At 40.9% G+C, this 17,111-nt stretch overlaps 2 protein-coding genes across 4 annotated transcripts in view; both read right to left on the reverse strand.

The window, feature by feature from the left end:
* Positions 1-2,254, reverse strand: part of IP6K1 (inositol hexakisphosphate kinase 1) — a 32,543-nt gene extending 30,289 nt beyond the window's left edge. Inside the window, exon 1 of one of the 3 annotated variants that reach the window (XM_081939780.1) lies at positions 2,151-2,254. The gene's annotated coding sequence lies outside the window, so the exon portion shown is untranslated. Of the gene's footprint in view, positions 1-1,558; positions 1,650-2,072 lie in introns of those variants that run through there. The other 2 variants (XM_081939779.1, XM_081939781.1) reach the window with 2 other exon arrangements.
* An 849-nt stretch (positions 2,255-3,103) lies between these two features.
* Positions 3,104-17,111, reverse strand: part of CDHR4 (cadherin related family member 4) — a 34,180-nt gene continuing 20,172 nt past the window's right edge. The window contains exons 13-19 of the mRNA XM_081946442.1: positions 16,598-16,742; positions 13,964-14,178; positions 12,945-13,084; positions 12,133-12,174; positions 8,060-8,144; positions 7,100-7,133; positions 3,104-5,858 (exon numbers count right to left, since the gene is read on the reverse strand). Coding sequence (XP_081802568.1) covers positions 5,803-5,858; positions 7,100-7,133; positions 8,060-8,144; positions 12,133-12,174; positions 12,945-13,084; positions 13,964-14,178; positions 16,598-16,742 — 717 coding nt within the window. The 3' untranslated portion in view covers positions 3,104-5,802. The remainder of the gene's footprint in view (positions 5,859-7,099; positions 7,134-8,059; positions 8,145-12,132; positions 12,175-12,944; positions 13,085-13,963; positions 14,179-16,597; positions 16,743-17,111) is intronic.

Consider the following 17,111-nt stretch of genomic DNA (forward strand, 5'->3'; position numbering starts at 1 on the left):
ACTTTTCCTAGATTTGCAACTCCTCCTCTAAGAGCAGGTGGCAGTCATGGCTAGGAAACCCTTTGCATAACAACATGTGGTACGTCAATTGTACCCTTTCCTGGATCATGAGGTGGTTTGCTCAGTAATTCATGCCCAGGTAAACTTTTGCTTGGATTATTGCAACATATTCTACATGGGGCTACCCTTGAAGAGTATTTGGAAGCCTGGATTGGTCCAGCATGGACAGTTTTGAAGATCCCTAGGGTAGCACATGTAACATTACTATTATGCAAGTGCATTGGCTGCCAATCTGCTTCTGGGTCAATTCAAGGTGCTTGTGACCTTTAAAGACTTTTATGCCATGAGTATAGGACACAAGTTTCAAACTCACAGCATCATGTTGCTGTCACGTGAAGTATCACGACATTTTCTCCCCTTCATGGAGTTGGGATGGGTGTGGCCTATGCGTGACACATCCAGCTCACAGACTGCCAGTTTGATACCCCTGGTCTAAGATATCTGCAGAACTGTCTTTCCCCAATGGAATTGGCCTGCCCCTCTCATGCTCGCAAAAGGGGGCCTATTGCAGATCCCATTAACCAAGGAATTTCAGCTGATGAGATACAGGAGAAAATCCTTTTCTGCCACAGCACCTGCTCTTTGGAACATCTTGCCACAGAAGATAAGATCTGGCCCCTCTTTCAGCCATCAAGAAAAACCTGGCCATGCCAGCTGACATGGAATCCTGAAGGAGAAGCTGTTGGCTGGAGTTGCTTATGCATTAATAGACAAAGCATCCCCACCTCTCTCCTCCAAAGTCTTGTTTTTAGTTTGTTTTATTTTTTGCAATTTTAATCGTTTTTTATATTTTTAACTGAATGTTTTAATTGTTTTATCTTGTTGCAAGCCGCTCAAAGTTGCCCTGAAATATGAAATGGGCAGCAAATAAAGTTAACATTAAGCAAAACTATTTTAATAAAGAATTATCTACACTTTTTAAATATTTGAAACTTGTTTCAAGTCAGTAGGGATAAGCATATATATAATGTTAAAACGATTAACGTATAAATGGGAAAAAAGTTTGCAATACTGAGAGGCAATCCAAGTCCAATTCATCACAGTTCAGTACTAGTTCCCCATAGAGAGCTGTTATATAAACAACAGTCAGCCTAATTCAACTATATATTTTTTTCATTTTCTATTATTTCACAACCATAAAATATTCACTGCCCATGGAGGAAAACCTTTTTGCTATTTCCCACAGTGTTTTGGATTGGGGCCAGGATGTTTTGTTGGGATGGAAGGTCCAAGCCAAAAAGTCTCCTGCCAAAAACCAACACAAATTTCTCAATAAATTTAGACAACTTGAAAACTTAATACTGTTCTTGCTAGTCCTCCTGGTGGATGGGAGAAAGTTTATGGCATCCCAAGTACCCTCTGAGCAAAAGTTTTTCTAGCCTCAGCACACTCTCCCCCCCCCAAACACACAACTACCTATCATCCTGCAGATGTCACCAACATCTGCCCTTATCCATTCCTTACAAGACCCCCTGCAAAACGTGCCGGTGGATCTTACAGCCAGGCTTCATATCAAGGGGAGGAAAAGAGCCCTCAGAAATCGGTTGAGCGGAAAAGCTACAACTTCTTTAGCTTCTACCATAGTTTCCCCTCCCAAACACTCACACACCTGGCGCCCTCCCTACCTGGATTATTTTCGACCACGCGACCCGCATAGCGTCGGTCGGGGATGATGGAATCTCAAGTTGAAGCTCAGTAAACTCGCCTAGAGGGCGCCAAACGGGGGAAGCTGCTCAAGAGAGACACCTGTGCCATAGGCTTCCCTTGAGCAGCTCCAAAAGAATCGTCGTCGTGAGGTCACCTATTCTCTTTCAGGGGCTTCGGCAGCAGCCCTCAGCCCGGTGGCTTTGCTGTCCGACCCGTCGGGATCCCCCACCGGAACCGGCCTTACCTTCTCCCCTACCAGCAATTCATTCACTCCCCGATCCCCTCCCACATCCAATTCGGAAGAGGCGCCCCCTCCCTTTTGGCCCCGGATCGCTTCCTACGAAGAACAAGGGCCCGAAACTCACCAACGTAAAATTTCCCCCTGCCTGGCCGGGGGGCGCTGCTGCTGGGTCCCCCCAGGCCGGCTTCAAGACTTCCCTCACCTGCTCCCTTACAGCTCGAATCAACAACAAGATGGCGGCGCCGGGAAGGTGGGCATTCTGCCGTCATAGCAACCGTGGCGCCCAAGGTCCACCTCCGAGGAAGCTAAACCAATCGCATGTTGATGCATTCCAAGCTTTCTATTGGTTCTCATTTTTATTGGATGACGTATCCGTCACTTCTCCAAATTCTCTGCGCCTTCTTCCCCGTCTCCGGTTTCCCAACGCACGCTGCGCAAATGTGACGAAACCAACCTTTTGCAGGGGCTATTTCCTATTGGCTAAGGAGGAGTGACTCACCAACCAATCACAAAAGCCTTTCGCTGCTATTCCGTATGTCCCTCTTGAGGCTGCTCTTTTAACAATTGACCTCTGAGCCTTCCTAGGAAAGTGATTCTTAAGCTAACTTTCCACCGCTTAGCTTCTGAACCCTGGGATGACATATTGTTCATCTCTCAGGAGACCTTCTAAATGTTTTACAAATTCCTGTCTTATCCCGGCTGTCAAAACCTGCCCTCTGACTAAGATTATCTTAAATTTTACTTTTTAAAAAAATGTTCGGAGCTTTAAAGGGTTTACAATAAATAATAACTGAATATATGTGTTAGCATTACGAGACTTATTTACAAACATTTGCCTGGTCTTTTCAAAAACAAAAGTATTTTTTAAATTTCTCTGTTGGCAACTTGTGATTGTCCTATGGCAAATTATCCAGGTCAAACGGAACCCATTGCACACACCCCAACCCACCAGATAATTTATATTTTTACAAAACAGAACATTTCTCTCTTCTCTTTTTTATTTTTATTTATCAAATTTCAGTTCAAACTTGCAGCAATGAGAGGTGCAGGTAAATGATACAGTTGCTCATAGTTGTACATATATTTTCACTCCTACTGAATTTGTTTTGTTTGAAAAACCCAAAGTACTAGAATCATGAAGTTTTCTTGGCCAGTATTAAAAAAAGAGGCTACGGACATTTGGAACTCTTTTAATTATTGAGGACAATATGTTTAATATTGTTCATTACTTCTAACCAGATTTTTAAAAAGTAGGTCACAGCAGGAAAATGAACCCTCAGCTATGACAATAATACAAGGTATCACAAGGAAATATAACTGGTGTTGGCTTTCTGTTAGTTTTCTAAACAAGGCGAAAGCAGGGAGAAATGCAATATTTGCCCATCAAATGAGATTAAAGAAACTTTGTTTTTGACCAAGGCAATGACGAGAGAGTTTCTGAACATAGCAGTTCCACCAGTATTAGAAAGTAAGTTCACACAAGAAGTACCAATCCAAGTAAAATGTTATTTTTAAATTATAGATCTTTTTAGTAAAATTCATATTGCAGCCCATCTCCTGCATGTATCCAGAAAGTGCTTTTCACTCATCTGAAAGTCAATAGTATGTGAGCTTTATATTGGCCTTCCACCCTACACACAATTCCATATATGAAACATTGACTATGTAATAAAATTTCACAGAATATTCCTTTCTGGAAATCTTAAATACATAGAACTTAACAGATTTAACCGGAGGCCTATATGGGATCCAGCATCCAGCATCATATGCAATAGTTGTCAACCAATGTAAAAGCAAATTTGAAAGTAGAAGGGTAGAAGTTAAATGTAAATTGCTTTTACAATTTGCTTCTTAATACTTGGTATTTTAAGATAAGAGCCCTTGAGCCTGCTAGTACATAAGATAGCTATCAAGAATAGTAGCTATTAATAGAGGTTACCTAATTCCAATTTCAATAATAACCTATAATTTGTTGAGATTGTTCCTTTAAATTGATACAGATAGTTATTAATTTTTTTCAAAAGTAGTAGTGCCTTTGGTGCCTATTCCTTTATATCCTTTCTCCGGAAAGGATTTAAGTTATAGTCTTATCAACCAATACACATAGTAAATTATTGGTAATTCTATCTTGTCCTCATTATGTAGTTCAATATCATTTTGACATTTTGACTTTTCCTGGATACCCATAATCCCAATAGGCACTCCCTATTTCAGCTCTTCTTTATTTGTTATTCTTGAGTTCATTTATTGTTTGTTCAGCTTCTCTCACTTGCTTCAGCTTCAGCTGCTCAGGTTGACAATAAAAATATACAATTGGCTTAATTTCACCATGCTTTCTTTTATTTCAAATACAGCAATCTTTTTTATTTTTTTCTACTTTCTATTTCACTAATTTCTTTTTTCCACTATGTATTTCAATATATTTAACAATTAAACATACTAATAGTTTATTAAAAGGAAATTATAGAATTCTATAGAACTATAAACATATTTACTTGTCATTAATTATTTTCTCTTAATTAAGCAATTAATTACTTCATTGTGCAACCTCGGGAATTTACATATCCCTAATGTATAATGTTATATTACTTCCAGTAACACATCAAGTTGTTTCAATTGGCTGCTCCAGCAGGGGGCACTTTCACATCACAAGTTTGTCCTGGCCACTCTTGCACACCAAAGAAAAAATAAATGTTACTATAGACTGTACAGTTAGGAAAACATGCACAATCAACACTTAGATGATATCCAAATATTTAAAATAATACAATGCTGTAAATACAATCATTGGCCATTGTATGCAGAATTTTTTTTGGATATAAAGGAGAATAGGTTTACTTGCAAATTAGTGGCAAGCTGCAGTACTAATTCCCAGGTTTTGAGCAGAAAGCTGCTCTCAGAAGGCTTTCTACTCTCTTCCCTATTTAAAATACAACACATCCCCTTGAAGCAGAAAGGGGATCAATCTGGCAGGCATTTGGATCACAGCTGGTATGGAAGTTGCTATTTCATGCCCTACACATGTCTGACTTCTGATAACTTTATCTGTCAGGGAAAGCTTTTTTTAATTTCTTTTTTAATTTCTTTATTATATTATAATAGCACTAGTATGAGTGAAGCTTTACCTAGGGAGCACCTGGAAAAAATATGCCCCACCATGAATACAATCTAACTTGCACTGAATAAAGTATTAGAAAATTACAGTTACTGTATCCCATCTTGCTGAGTTTGACTTTGGAATACTCACCCAACAGGTTGTTGCTCTGCATAATTCTTTTATTATTTCTCAGTTATTCAAGCATCCCCAACAATCAGCAGAGAAATGAAATCGACGGAAATAAATATGCACATGATGCTATATTGTGAAATGCCACAAAACTTCAGAGCTACAACAGAAATGGACAGGCCTAACCGGAGATATAATTTAATATTAAACTCAATTGTTACCCTTTGTTTTTGAACCAGATTCTACAGTCCAAATACAATTCTTCTGCACTCAAGCAACACTTAGAGAGCCTTTATTACAGCACTTTCTCATAGACACATGGCTTTGTAAGAAGGAGGGTCAAGTGATTGATGTTTCACCTAGTACCACATCACCATTGTTACCATCTCATTATATGGAGAATTTCCAGATATGGGAATGCCATAAGTGGTGGGAAAAACTTTTCACTGATGAAACAACCATGGAAACCAGAATAGCAAAAGAAGAAAGGAAAGTGGCAACCTCTGATTATTAAAATACTTGTAACTAATGGAAAGCTATTCTTGTGCCACCATATCAGCATAGGCAGCAGATACCAAACAAAGAGTTGCTGGTGTCCAGAAAGCTGGCTCTTCGTTTTCCTCCATGCTCACACCCAACGCCGTGCTCCAGTGCTGCTGTCAAACAGGTAATACTGGCCAGAGACTTGAGACAAAAAATAAGAGATAGTGTTCGTTTTTTTGCCTGCTTTACCTTCCTATCTTTTGCTCTATTTATTTTTGTAGAGCTGCCCATCTTAGAACACAGCTCTAAGATAGAGAGTAGGCTGAATTCCATAATGTTATACAATGTCATGAACTACTTAAAAGCTGTACAGAAATAGGGGAAATAACTATTTATCCAGAGTTGCTATCAATTTCACTTCTCAATATGAAATGGTTCGACTTTGTAACATTGCACAGAGCCAGAAAACCCATAGAGACCCACCAATAGGCATGCCAATAGGCATGTAATTATTCATCCTTTTTGCATGCTCTACAGCGGGTAACATCATCTGGCAAAATGTCTATGTTTCAGAGCCATGTAGGTTTGGGCTGTTTAATACCTGAATGCCAAATCAGCAAAGAATACAAGGGCTGCAGGTGAGACTGGAATTCAAAAAAACAGGGAAAATCATTAATGTGGGTTTATCAAGAAAACTACCCAGTACATGGAGGTGATGGAGTGGGGGGTGGGTTTTTTTGTCCCAGGACTATATCTGAATGATTTGTGGTGGGCTGCAGCCAAAAAATGGGTGAGACAAGGAGAGAAAAAGCTTCACTGACGACATCAGCATGACTTACAATATTTAAGAGTTTCTGATAGACAACTTAGGCAAAAGAATGTCCATCAGACCACCAAGAGATAAAAGTGTCCAAAGAGCTGAATGAGAACCAATGTGCACATATATGTAATCATCTACTCCCATATAATACAATGACCTATTCTTCAATGACCTATAATTTTTCTCTAGAATTTTTTTTAAAAAGAGCACAATCCAGTGTTAACAATTATGGGAAAGGGCATAGACAGGACGTCCTTCATCTAAAGTCAGACTTCCCAGCAAGGAATTAGGGTAGTGTATTACTAAGTCCTCTGCAGAGCATAACAATGGCATAAATCCAGTATGGTCTCTGGCAATCATTCCTTATTATGTGTAAGAAAACCAGCAACATACAGTAGCAAAGGTTTTCAAATGCTTAAGCTCTGCAGTCTCTGTAGAAGCTCTCAGCCCCTTGCAAATAAATCCAGCTTTAGCTAAAATATGAATTCTGGTATTTCCTTTCTTGCAATTATATACAAGAGCTCATTTATGGGAAATTGAGAATTTATGTATTTTCTATTGACTGATTGGGCTATGCTCTAGAGGTCAAGATGATTTAAAACCAACTGGAGATTAAACTTACTGGGGTCTTGAGCCCGGCCATCAAATTGCTGTTCCTGTAATGAAAGAGAGAGGGAGGGAGGGAGGGAGGGAGGGAGGGAGGGAGGGAGAGAGAGAGAGAGAGAGAGAGAGAGAGAGAGAGAGAGAGAGGGAGGATGATGATGATCACCTCTTCCCAAGGGCAAGGAGCCCAGGAAGAAGAAAGAAAGCTTCCTTGAACTTAACCCTATATTATTTAGTGACTCTTCCAGAGTAGTACAAAGGCCTCATCTATATGATCTGCTTGCCATGGCATCAGGCACCTCACTGTTTATCAAGAAGATAATGTCATTCTCAACTTATCCCTAGCCCACTGTGTGAGCAGCCTTTGTCAATCTTTTCTTGCTATACATCAAATGTGGTGTTTTCCATGTTGCTGGCTCAAATAGCGTAGTGTAGCCTCATTCATGACCTCATTTTGTTATGGGCAATGCCTCCCCTCCTATTGCTTCATGTACACATGCTCCCTCCCTATAATCCCTGATAGCTTCCCTCCAAGGTCTTTTCATCTTGAGCTTCTGGGATACCTATCCTCCTTGAAAAGACCCTTCCCATAAAAGACTGAACCTGTCTGAGGCATTATATGGATTCCTTTGTACCTGAAAATCCTGGTGTTTTGAAACCCTGCTACAGTGTTTCCTGTTCGGGTGAAGCACCAATGTACCACTGAATGCTTAAGATTTTCAGCTCATGAGGGTAAATAACATTATAGCCATTTTTACCTGCTTGTAACTTCCTGACATCCTCCAGAGGAAAGTACTACAGAAATGCATTGAAGGGACAGTGCCATTTTGCCTACTCTAATGCTATATTATGTACTCCATGAAATACTTCCCTTGTTACTTATAGCCACAAGGATGATTGCAACTGATCAACTGCAGGAGAAAACAGCAGCTTAAGTCTTGAATATTAAAAAAAATCAAGCTAGACCATGAGAACATACCAGACTCTGCAAGTCAGTGGAATCCTTCCTTTTCTGCTTCCTTGCTTCTTCTGTCACCTTGTAATTTTTCCCGACTTCTTTGCTCCTACAGAATGTGATACATTGCATGAAAAAAAGAGCTCTTCCATTAATGTCCTGAGAGAAGTCTAGCAGAACCAATGACATAAAACATTGTTTCTCAACTTTGACCAATTGAAGAGATGTGGACTTTGCTTTGCTGGCTGGGGAATTCTGGAAGTTGAAGTCCACACCTCTTCAAGTGACCAAGGTTGAGAAACACCGACATAAAAGATACAGCCTGGAGCTCTATTGCAAATTAACTGATGCTCCGCTCCAGTTTTCTCCCAACTTGTGTCCACAAATATATGGCGACTACAGCATGACCATGGCTAGGTTAGTAAGAATTACAGTCCCAATATATTTAGCGCACACAAATCCACTCCAAATTTTTCTACAACCATATGAAAGCTTGGGTGGAGGGGTTGAACTAGATTACCTACAAGGTCCCTTCCAACTCTGTTAATCTGTTAAATCTGAAATGTAGGCTTTGGACATCGAGTGATCCACAGGCCTTTTGCTGCAGACAGATTATCAAAAAAATGGCAGCACCGATTTCTCAGCAACCACAAAATCTCATTACTATAGCCGTCCATATTTTCAGTAAACGAATAACATCAGTATGAAAACTGTTCTCTTATCATTTTTTAAAAGAAAAGATTGCAAAGAAATAAAAATGGCACAGAAATGAGGATAGTGTCTGATGAATTCTTTATAGCCGGGTGAGGCAAGTGAGATTAGTGGGGTAGATTGAAGGTGTTTCAGATTGAGTCAGGATACCCTGAATAGTCATAAGCAATTTAGAAGGGGATCACAGTACTTTTAAAAACCTGATCAGGCTTATGCAAGTGACATGGAACACTATGAAAACTGTCTCTGACCTTTGTTCTCTGTTATCCAAATGATCACAGTGGACAGCAATTCCATGAAGTTTGGGAAGTCAGATAATATAATGTTTGAGAGGCCATGTGCTATATATATTAAAACTGAATTATTAGAAGTAATATATTGATTTCTTGCCCAACTCTATCATTAATGAAACCATTAATTCCTAGGGGATCGTATACATTTATTTTATTTTAAGGGTTCATAATACCTGAAAGTGTGAGAACCACAGAACTAAAGAATAAAGCATAGATGCTTAGCATATTAAATGGTTCCTCCCTCTAGACTGCCAGAAGCAGAATTATAAAAAAGCCAATAAAGTGAATTTGCATAAAATATTCTTATGGTAGAATGTTATTTTTCTTAGAGCCTTTGATGTAGAGTTTCCAAGCTGGCACAGAATTTCAGCTGTTGGGGTGTATTCAACAGAGCGCCATCCACATCATGCTTTGCAAAAGACTTCTTTCCTCCTCCAGTTAATGTAAAAACTGAGTCTGTTAGTATGGTGTATATCCAATAGCTCATATCAAATGAAAAGATCAGCATGTAATAAGGTACAGGTAAAGGTTCCCCTCGCACATATGTGCTAGTCGTTCCCGACTCTAGGGGGTGCTGCTCATCTCCATTTCAAAGCCGAAGAGCCAGCGCTGTCCAAAGATGTCTCTATGGTCATGACTAAATGCCGAAGGTGCACAGAACGCTGTTACCTTCCCACCAAAGATGGTTCCTATTTTTCTACTTGCATTTGTACATGCTTTCAAATTGTTAGGTTGGCAGAAGCTGGGACAAGTAACAGGAGCTCACTCTGTTACCCGGTGCTAGGTATTCGAACCACCAAACTGCCAACCTTTCTGATAGACAAGCGCAGCATCTTAGCCACTGAGCCACCACACACCTAGCATGAAATACAGACACATATTTATAGACACACAAATTTATTAAAATGAAAATATTATATGACCAACAAGGGAGCCACCACTGTACACAACTGTACAAAGACTAGAAGAATGGAATTCCTACTAACAAAAAGGAACATGTAGATGCAAGACAAATAGTTTTCAATTGTACCTTTCTCAAAAGGAGCCATTTAAGTCTATATAAATGTGTGTGTGTGTGTGTGTGTGTGTGTGTGTGTGCACATGTGTAGGTCGTCCTCAACTTGCAATAGTTCATTTATTTATTTATTTATTTATTTCGATTTATCAGTCGCCCCCTCTCCGCAAAGGGACTCGGGGCGACGTACAATTAAATCAAAATGCAAGTGTGGCATGGAGGAGGTAACACCAATATTTAACAGTCAAGTTCAAATAAATAACAATAAGTTAAAACAATTAAAACAGTTAAAACCCCCAAAATTTACGTATAAAATATTAAAATTGCCAGGGAGGTTAGAAAGTTCTAGTTAAGCCAGGCCGGCTAGTTGGAACAGGTGGGTCTTGAGTTTCGTGCGGAAGGAGCGGAGATCGGTCGTTGTCCTGATATCTGGGGGGAGGTCATTCCAAAGGGCTGGGCCCATCACAGAGAAGGCCCTATTCCTGGGCGCCGCCCTCTGACACTGCCTGGTGGACGGCACCCGGAGGAGTCCCTCTCTGTGAGAGCGAATTGGTCGCAGGGATGTATGGGGCAGAATGCGATCCCGCAGATAGCTAGGTCCTGTGCCATGGAGCGCTTTGAAGATGGTAACTAACACCTTGAAGCGCACCCGGTAGACCACAGGGAGCCAGTGCAGCTCGTGCAGGAGAGGTGTTATATGGGAGAACCTCGTTCTCCCCATGATTGCCCGCGCGGCCGCATTCTGGACCAGTTGCAGTCTCCGGGTGCATCTCAAGGGGAGCCCCATGTATTATTTAGTGATAATTCAAAGTTACAAACTGAAAAAGGGGACTTGTAATAATTTTTACACTTATGCGCATTGCGGGACCCCCGTGGTCATGTGATCAAAATTCAGGTGCTTGGCAACTGCTTCATATTTAGAACAGTTGCAGTGTCCCAGGGTCATGTGATCACCTTTTGCAACCTTCTGGCAAGCAAACTGAATGGGGAAGCCAGATTCACGTAACAACTAGGTGACTAACTTAACAAGTGTGGCAAGAAAGGTCATCAAATAGGGAAAAACTCACTTAACAAATGTCTCACTGAACAACATAAATTTTGGGCTCAATCGTGTTCATACGTCAAGGACTGTATGCATGCATGCATGCATGTATGATTGGCTCATTTAAGATAGAGAAAGAAGTGGGACAAGGTTGCTTTCTCTCTCCTTTCTTATTCAACCTGTATGCCAAAATGATACCGAGGAAGCTAAATCAAAAATTAGGGTAATGATTGGAGGAAGAAACATCAACAATCTTCAATATGCTGATGATACAACTCTCCACTCAGAAAGCAAAGAAGGCCTAGGCTAGAACATCTGACGAAGAAAATCAAAGAAGAAAACGAGAATTTTGGTCTCTTTCTGAACATCAAAAAGACCAAGCTCATGACCGCTGCAAGGAATGGAAACATAGAAATAGAAACTGAAGGTGGTGAAGAGATAGAATGTGTGGAAAAATTCACTTTCCTAGGATCGCAGATCGATCAAACTGGTGGATACAGCCCAGAAGTAAAACATCCCATTCGCACAGCAATGATGAGCATGAGTCATGTTCCTATTCAGCAATGATGAATATGAAAAGGCAAGGACATCATCCTGGCAACCAAATGTGTTCTTCACAGCTACCTAGAGTTGTGAAAGTTGGACCTTAAAAAGCAAGACAGGAAGAATGTTGACTTGTTTGAGCTGTGGTTCTGGAGAAGGCTCCTGTGTCTTGCTTGGGCAGCAAAGATGACTAACAAGTACTGGAGTACATAACACCAGCCATGCCCTTAGAAGGCAAAAATCACAAAACTGCATCTCGCTTATTTTGGCCATGTCATGCAGGTAAATTCAGTGGGGAAAAAGACTATGTTTGGAAGCGTTGATATGGATGGTATGCTATTGTATTTTTCTTTGTTGGACTTTAAAATTAAAAATAATTAATACTTTTCATCTGTAGCTTATTCCACAGCTTTGTCCCCAAAATTAGACATGAAATATAGAAATAGTATTTTCGCATGAAGATTACAAGTTATCCATGAGAAGAGGCACTTACGTGTTCTGCAGTAGAGGCTGAGATATATCTCTTGGTGACTTTCTGAAAGCCAAACAAGGACAGAGTCAGTTTTCAGAAGGCATCATCTCCCATTTGAATGTCGTCAGAGCTTTGAGATGGTATGAAATAAATTATAATGTTTTTTTCAGCCTGAAATATCAGGGAATAGTTTCTTGGAGCATAAAATAAATTGGAAAAGATCAACTTTTCCGGACAGGGGAAGTGTTATAGTATATTTTTGGAAAAGTAAGGGTTCCCCTTGCACATATGTGCTAGTCGTTCCCAACTCTAGGGGGCGGTGCTCATCTCCATTTCAAAGCCGAAGAGCCAGCGCTGTCCGAAGATGTCTCCGTGGTCAGGTGGCCGGCATAACTAAATGCTGAAGGTGCACAGAACACTGTTACCTTCCCACCAAAACTGGTTCCTATTTTTCTACTTGCATTTTTACATGCTTTCGAACTGCTAGGTTGGCAGAAGGTGGGACAAGTAATGGGAGTTCACTCCGTTACAAGATGCTAGGGATTTGAACCGCCGAACTGCCAACCTTTCTATCGAGAAGCTCAGCATCTTAGCCGCTAAACCACCGCGCCCCTTATAGTATATTTTGTCAAATAATATAATGCTCCTTAGTTGAGGATTGCTCATATTTGGTTTCTGTCTAATAAATATAATATGCATCCTGAAATAGCCGATGCTAATAACTGTAGTCATCGTGGAGAAGTTGCTAATAGTCAGCATAATCAATAAGTCAATTTGTAGTTAATGTTAGATTTCAAACTAGTAACACAGATATGATTTTCCTGAATATTCACCTCTGGCAGAATTGCCAAAACAGCAAACCCAAGGCAGAAAAGAGGAGGATTCCAGTGAGTGTAAGAACCACCACAAACCATGGATCTGGTGCCCAATATGTCACCGTTCTATGCAAAACAATCGGCTTCTTGGGGGTTGTCTGAAATCATAATAGTATAAATTTAGTATACAGAGACACACAGGTTTTATCAGATGCTAAGCTCAGCCCAACCAAACTCTACTCATGTAGCTCATGAAAGAGCTAAATTATTGGGTGCTGATTCTTCTTGAATTTTATGGATATTTTTTTTCATACCATTCTTCGTCATAACTCAGATTCAATCTATTATTCTTTATTCAGCCTGCGGCAGTGTTTCAACAATGCCAGGGATGTTTTAGCCCTATGCCTATTGCAAATTACAATTTACTGCAGCTAACTAGTATGATTAATGCGACCAGCTCTAGGAGTTTTTGACATTCTCTCAGTAGCTAAGTCAGAATACTTTACAATAGCAAGGTAAAACTGTGTTGAGTAGAAGCCTCAGAGTCATTCACTCTCACATGCATATTCCAAATCACATGGAGAGGGGGGAAAAGTAACATAAAGTAACAAAAAGACTGTGGTTTAAATCCCAATTTGGGCATGAAAGATAGCTGAGTGAATTTGGGCCAGTCCCTCTTTTTCAGCCCAACCCACTTCACAGGGTTGTTGTTATGGGGAAAATAGGAGGAGGAAGGAGTACTACATATATTCACTGTGGTGGGATAAAAATAAATAGCGCTAAATCCCCAATGCCTCAGAAAATCCACTGGGCTTTCACATTGGCAGAACCTAGAAAGCAATCTTTAAATGCCATTCTGCAATGAACCATCCAAATGCTTCATTATGGAAGCAATGTAGGCAGAGAAATATCCATTCTCATGACTTACTTCACAGACTGCGGAAATAGTCCATGGGACAAATACCAAAAATGTATGAAAACTCCAGTGATGCAAATGGAAGAAAAAGCCTGTGCCCAAAACAAATATGACTGCTCACCGTAGTCGTTATGGTGGTAGTAGATACAGTTGTGGCCCAAGGGATCACATTAACAACAACTGTGACTGTGGTGCTGAAGCGAGGTGAGCTGCCACTGTCTGTCACTTCCACCAGAAGCACAAAAACAAGAGGATCATATATACCATCAGGTCTGTAGGAAAAGGTGTTAGGGAAAAGAGTTTGTCCTACCATGCGAAAACGGCCATTTACGTTGCCTAGAAAAGAAAAGAGCATTGCTGTTTCAAGTGAGTATTACGTTTATTCCTAACTGATCCACAATCTTCACTATTTTAGATCTCTGCCAACACCAAAACACAGTAGGCATTGTCACATTCATACCTATGACTCTGATAAGTCACTGGGAGCATCTTGAGTCAGCAATAAGACAACTTGCCACATCCAACTTGCTGCGGCCAACTCACCATGGCCATCTCACCATGGCCAACTAGTCGCAGCCAACTCATCATGGTCAAATCACTATGGGACAATGTAACAATTCTATTTATTTAAAATAAATAAGAATATATTAATGTTTGCCATTCACATTTTATTCTGCCCCTCCTTTTGCATGCATCCTTTGATCATTCTATTCCACCATTTCTTTGATATTAGTGTAACTCTTGTCCTGCAGTGAGTTGTCCTGTGGTGAAATGACCATGGCGAGTTAGCCATAGTGAGTTGGCTGTGGCAAGTTGATCATGGCGAGTTGGCCATGGCGAATTATCATAGACCCTCCTGAGCCAATTAGTGCTCTCCTTCCTTCCACTACGGCTGACCAGTACTGGAGAGCAAAAATCCAGTTGGTTGCCTTCTGAACTACTGTAGTGGCATTAAATAAGTAACAATCCAGAGGTGGGTATTCAGCAGGTTCTGACCAGTTCTGGAGAACTGCTGGTGGAAATTTTGAGTAGTCCAGAGAACCGGTAAATACCACCTCTGAGGGTCACACCCCCATCTATTCTCTTCCTCCCAAGTCCCAGCTGATCGGGAGGAAATGGGAATTTTGCAATATCCTTCCCCCTGGAGTGGGTGGGAATGGAGATTTTACAGTATCCTTCCCCTGCCACACCCACCAAGCCACACCCACCAAGCCACACCACGCCCACCAAACCACGCCCCACAGAACCGGTAGTAAAAAAAATTGAATCCCACTACTGTAACAATCCCACACCCACCCGCCACATAAAGATGATAAATGGCTAATGACCTGCCTCGTGAATCTTTTTTCTTCTAAACTTGCAGTAGGGTACATTGTAAAAAAATATAAACAAATCCATCGAAATGTCTCCTCCCATTGACAGGGCTTCCATTACACTGTTGCATTAAAAACCTTCTGTGAATTGTGAAGATGGCAGAATAGCCTTCCTTTCATTTTTCAGCAAGGTGCTCTCCCCAAAACTTTAACCAGGGCTTCATGTAGCTATTTTGTCTGAAATGATAAGTTCTAAATGTAGGGATATGATGGATGAGAAGAAAAGCTCGAGAAAGAAGATACCTTAGTAGAACTTGGAAGATGGGGTGGAGGGTGGGAGAGAAAGGTTCCAGCTGCTGTGTTACTGCTGGCTTAAGCCAAAGAATTAGGATGTGGGAAGAGACCAGTTTTCCTCCAGCTAGGAAATGGACTATCCTCTGCAGCATAATCCTATAAAAAGTTGGTCCCTTTTCAGTTCACTAGGCAAAAGATGGGGTAGTTTTGCCGCACATTAAAAATTGACCCCATCTCTGCCAGCCTGCTTGCTTTATGTTCCTTCGTTCTGAGTGCTCTCCCACTTGCTGGGTCACAAGCAATTCCCACAGAAGCTCCATCACCCTCCATTTAGCTTAGTTTGAACTACAATTCCCAGAGGTAAGGAGCCCTATTTCAGATCATCATCAAAAAGTCTAGGGCCGTGATGGCGAACCTATGGCATGCGTGCCAGAGGTGGCACAGAGAACCCCCTCTTCTGGCACACCCACCATTGCCCCAGGTCAGATCTCCATGGTGTTTCTTTTGTGAGCTTCTGTTTCTCTACAAACAATGAAACAGAAGCTCACAAAAGAAAAACATCTTACTTCTTGCTGCGCTGCCGGTGTTGGGATGCCCCACCTCCCACCAACCAGCTGGTCTTCGGCTGTCTGCTACGCATGCATGCTTGTCCGCACACATGCATGTTTGCACGCACACATGTTCGCACGCATGCACCTTACAGTTTTGGCATGCGCTCACGCAGTTTCCGCACTCAGTGTCTAAAAGGCTTGCCATCACTGGAGAATTAAGGGCAATTAAGGGAAAATGGGGAAAGGCAAAGCCTTCCAGATCTCAGGGGACAAAAATGGTTAACAATCATTTTGCAGAAACTGGATTGAACCAGCTGGACGACAACCCTACCTGGAAAAAATATGCTTTATTTCTAGCACATTCCCTCTATCATTGCTATCTAGCACTAACTTGCTAAATCCACTTTTCCTGCAATTTAATTATTTAATCATTTTATCAGTAGCAGCAATAACAGCCATCACTGGCGAGCTTCTATTCTCCAACTTTTTCCCTGTTTCAAGTTCAGCTTATTCCTTCTTTTTCCAAAAGAAGACCCTGGTTCGAATCTCTTTTAATTTATTTAAACAGGTCCCGGCAATTTGTGACCCATTCCATACCACGAACAATGTTGTAGGCCAGTTTGGTCCCACTCTCTTCGTCTTTACAATCAATATCGGTGATTTTTATATTTCTGGCTTGAGTGGAGTATATGGAACGCACCAAAAATGGTTTTTCACACTTAGGAGGATGATCGTTCACATCCTGGGGATAAAAAAGATACCAAGGTTCATGAGCTCACAGGTTTCCAAACATTTTCTCCCTTGTTGCAATGATCAGAGACTTTCCCCCCCAAAAAAAGCCTTCAAGCAAGAAAGATTTCCAGGCCTCAGGCTTCCCCTGTTGCCACAAAGGGAGTTAAACTATTGCAACATGTGTATAATTGTAATTCTACAGAAACCAAATAAGACTAAAGAAATAGCATAAAGCAGATACTTGGAGAAGTGATTTTGGGCTGGAAAAGTATGACTTTCTGCAGTTGGTGATTTGCCAGATAAGATTACAATTCATATCTTCCTTGATTTACAACCATCCGTTGAGTGACCATTTGAAGTTACGATGGCATTGAGAAAA

Source organism: Natrix helvetica, assembly GCF_964273705.1.
Source record: "Natrix helvetica genome assembly, chromosome: 1".
Lineage (NCBI taxonomy): Eukaryota > Metazoa > Chordata > Lepidosauria > Squamata > Natricidae > Natrix > Natrix helvetica.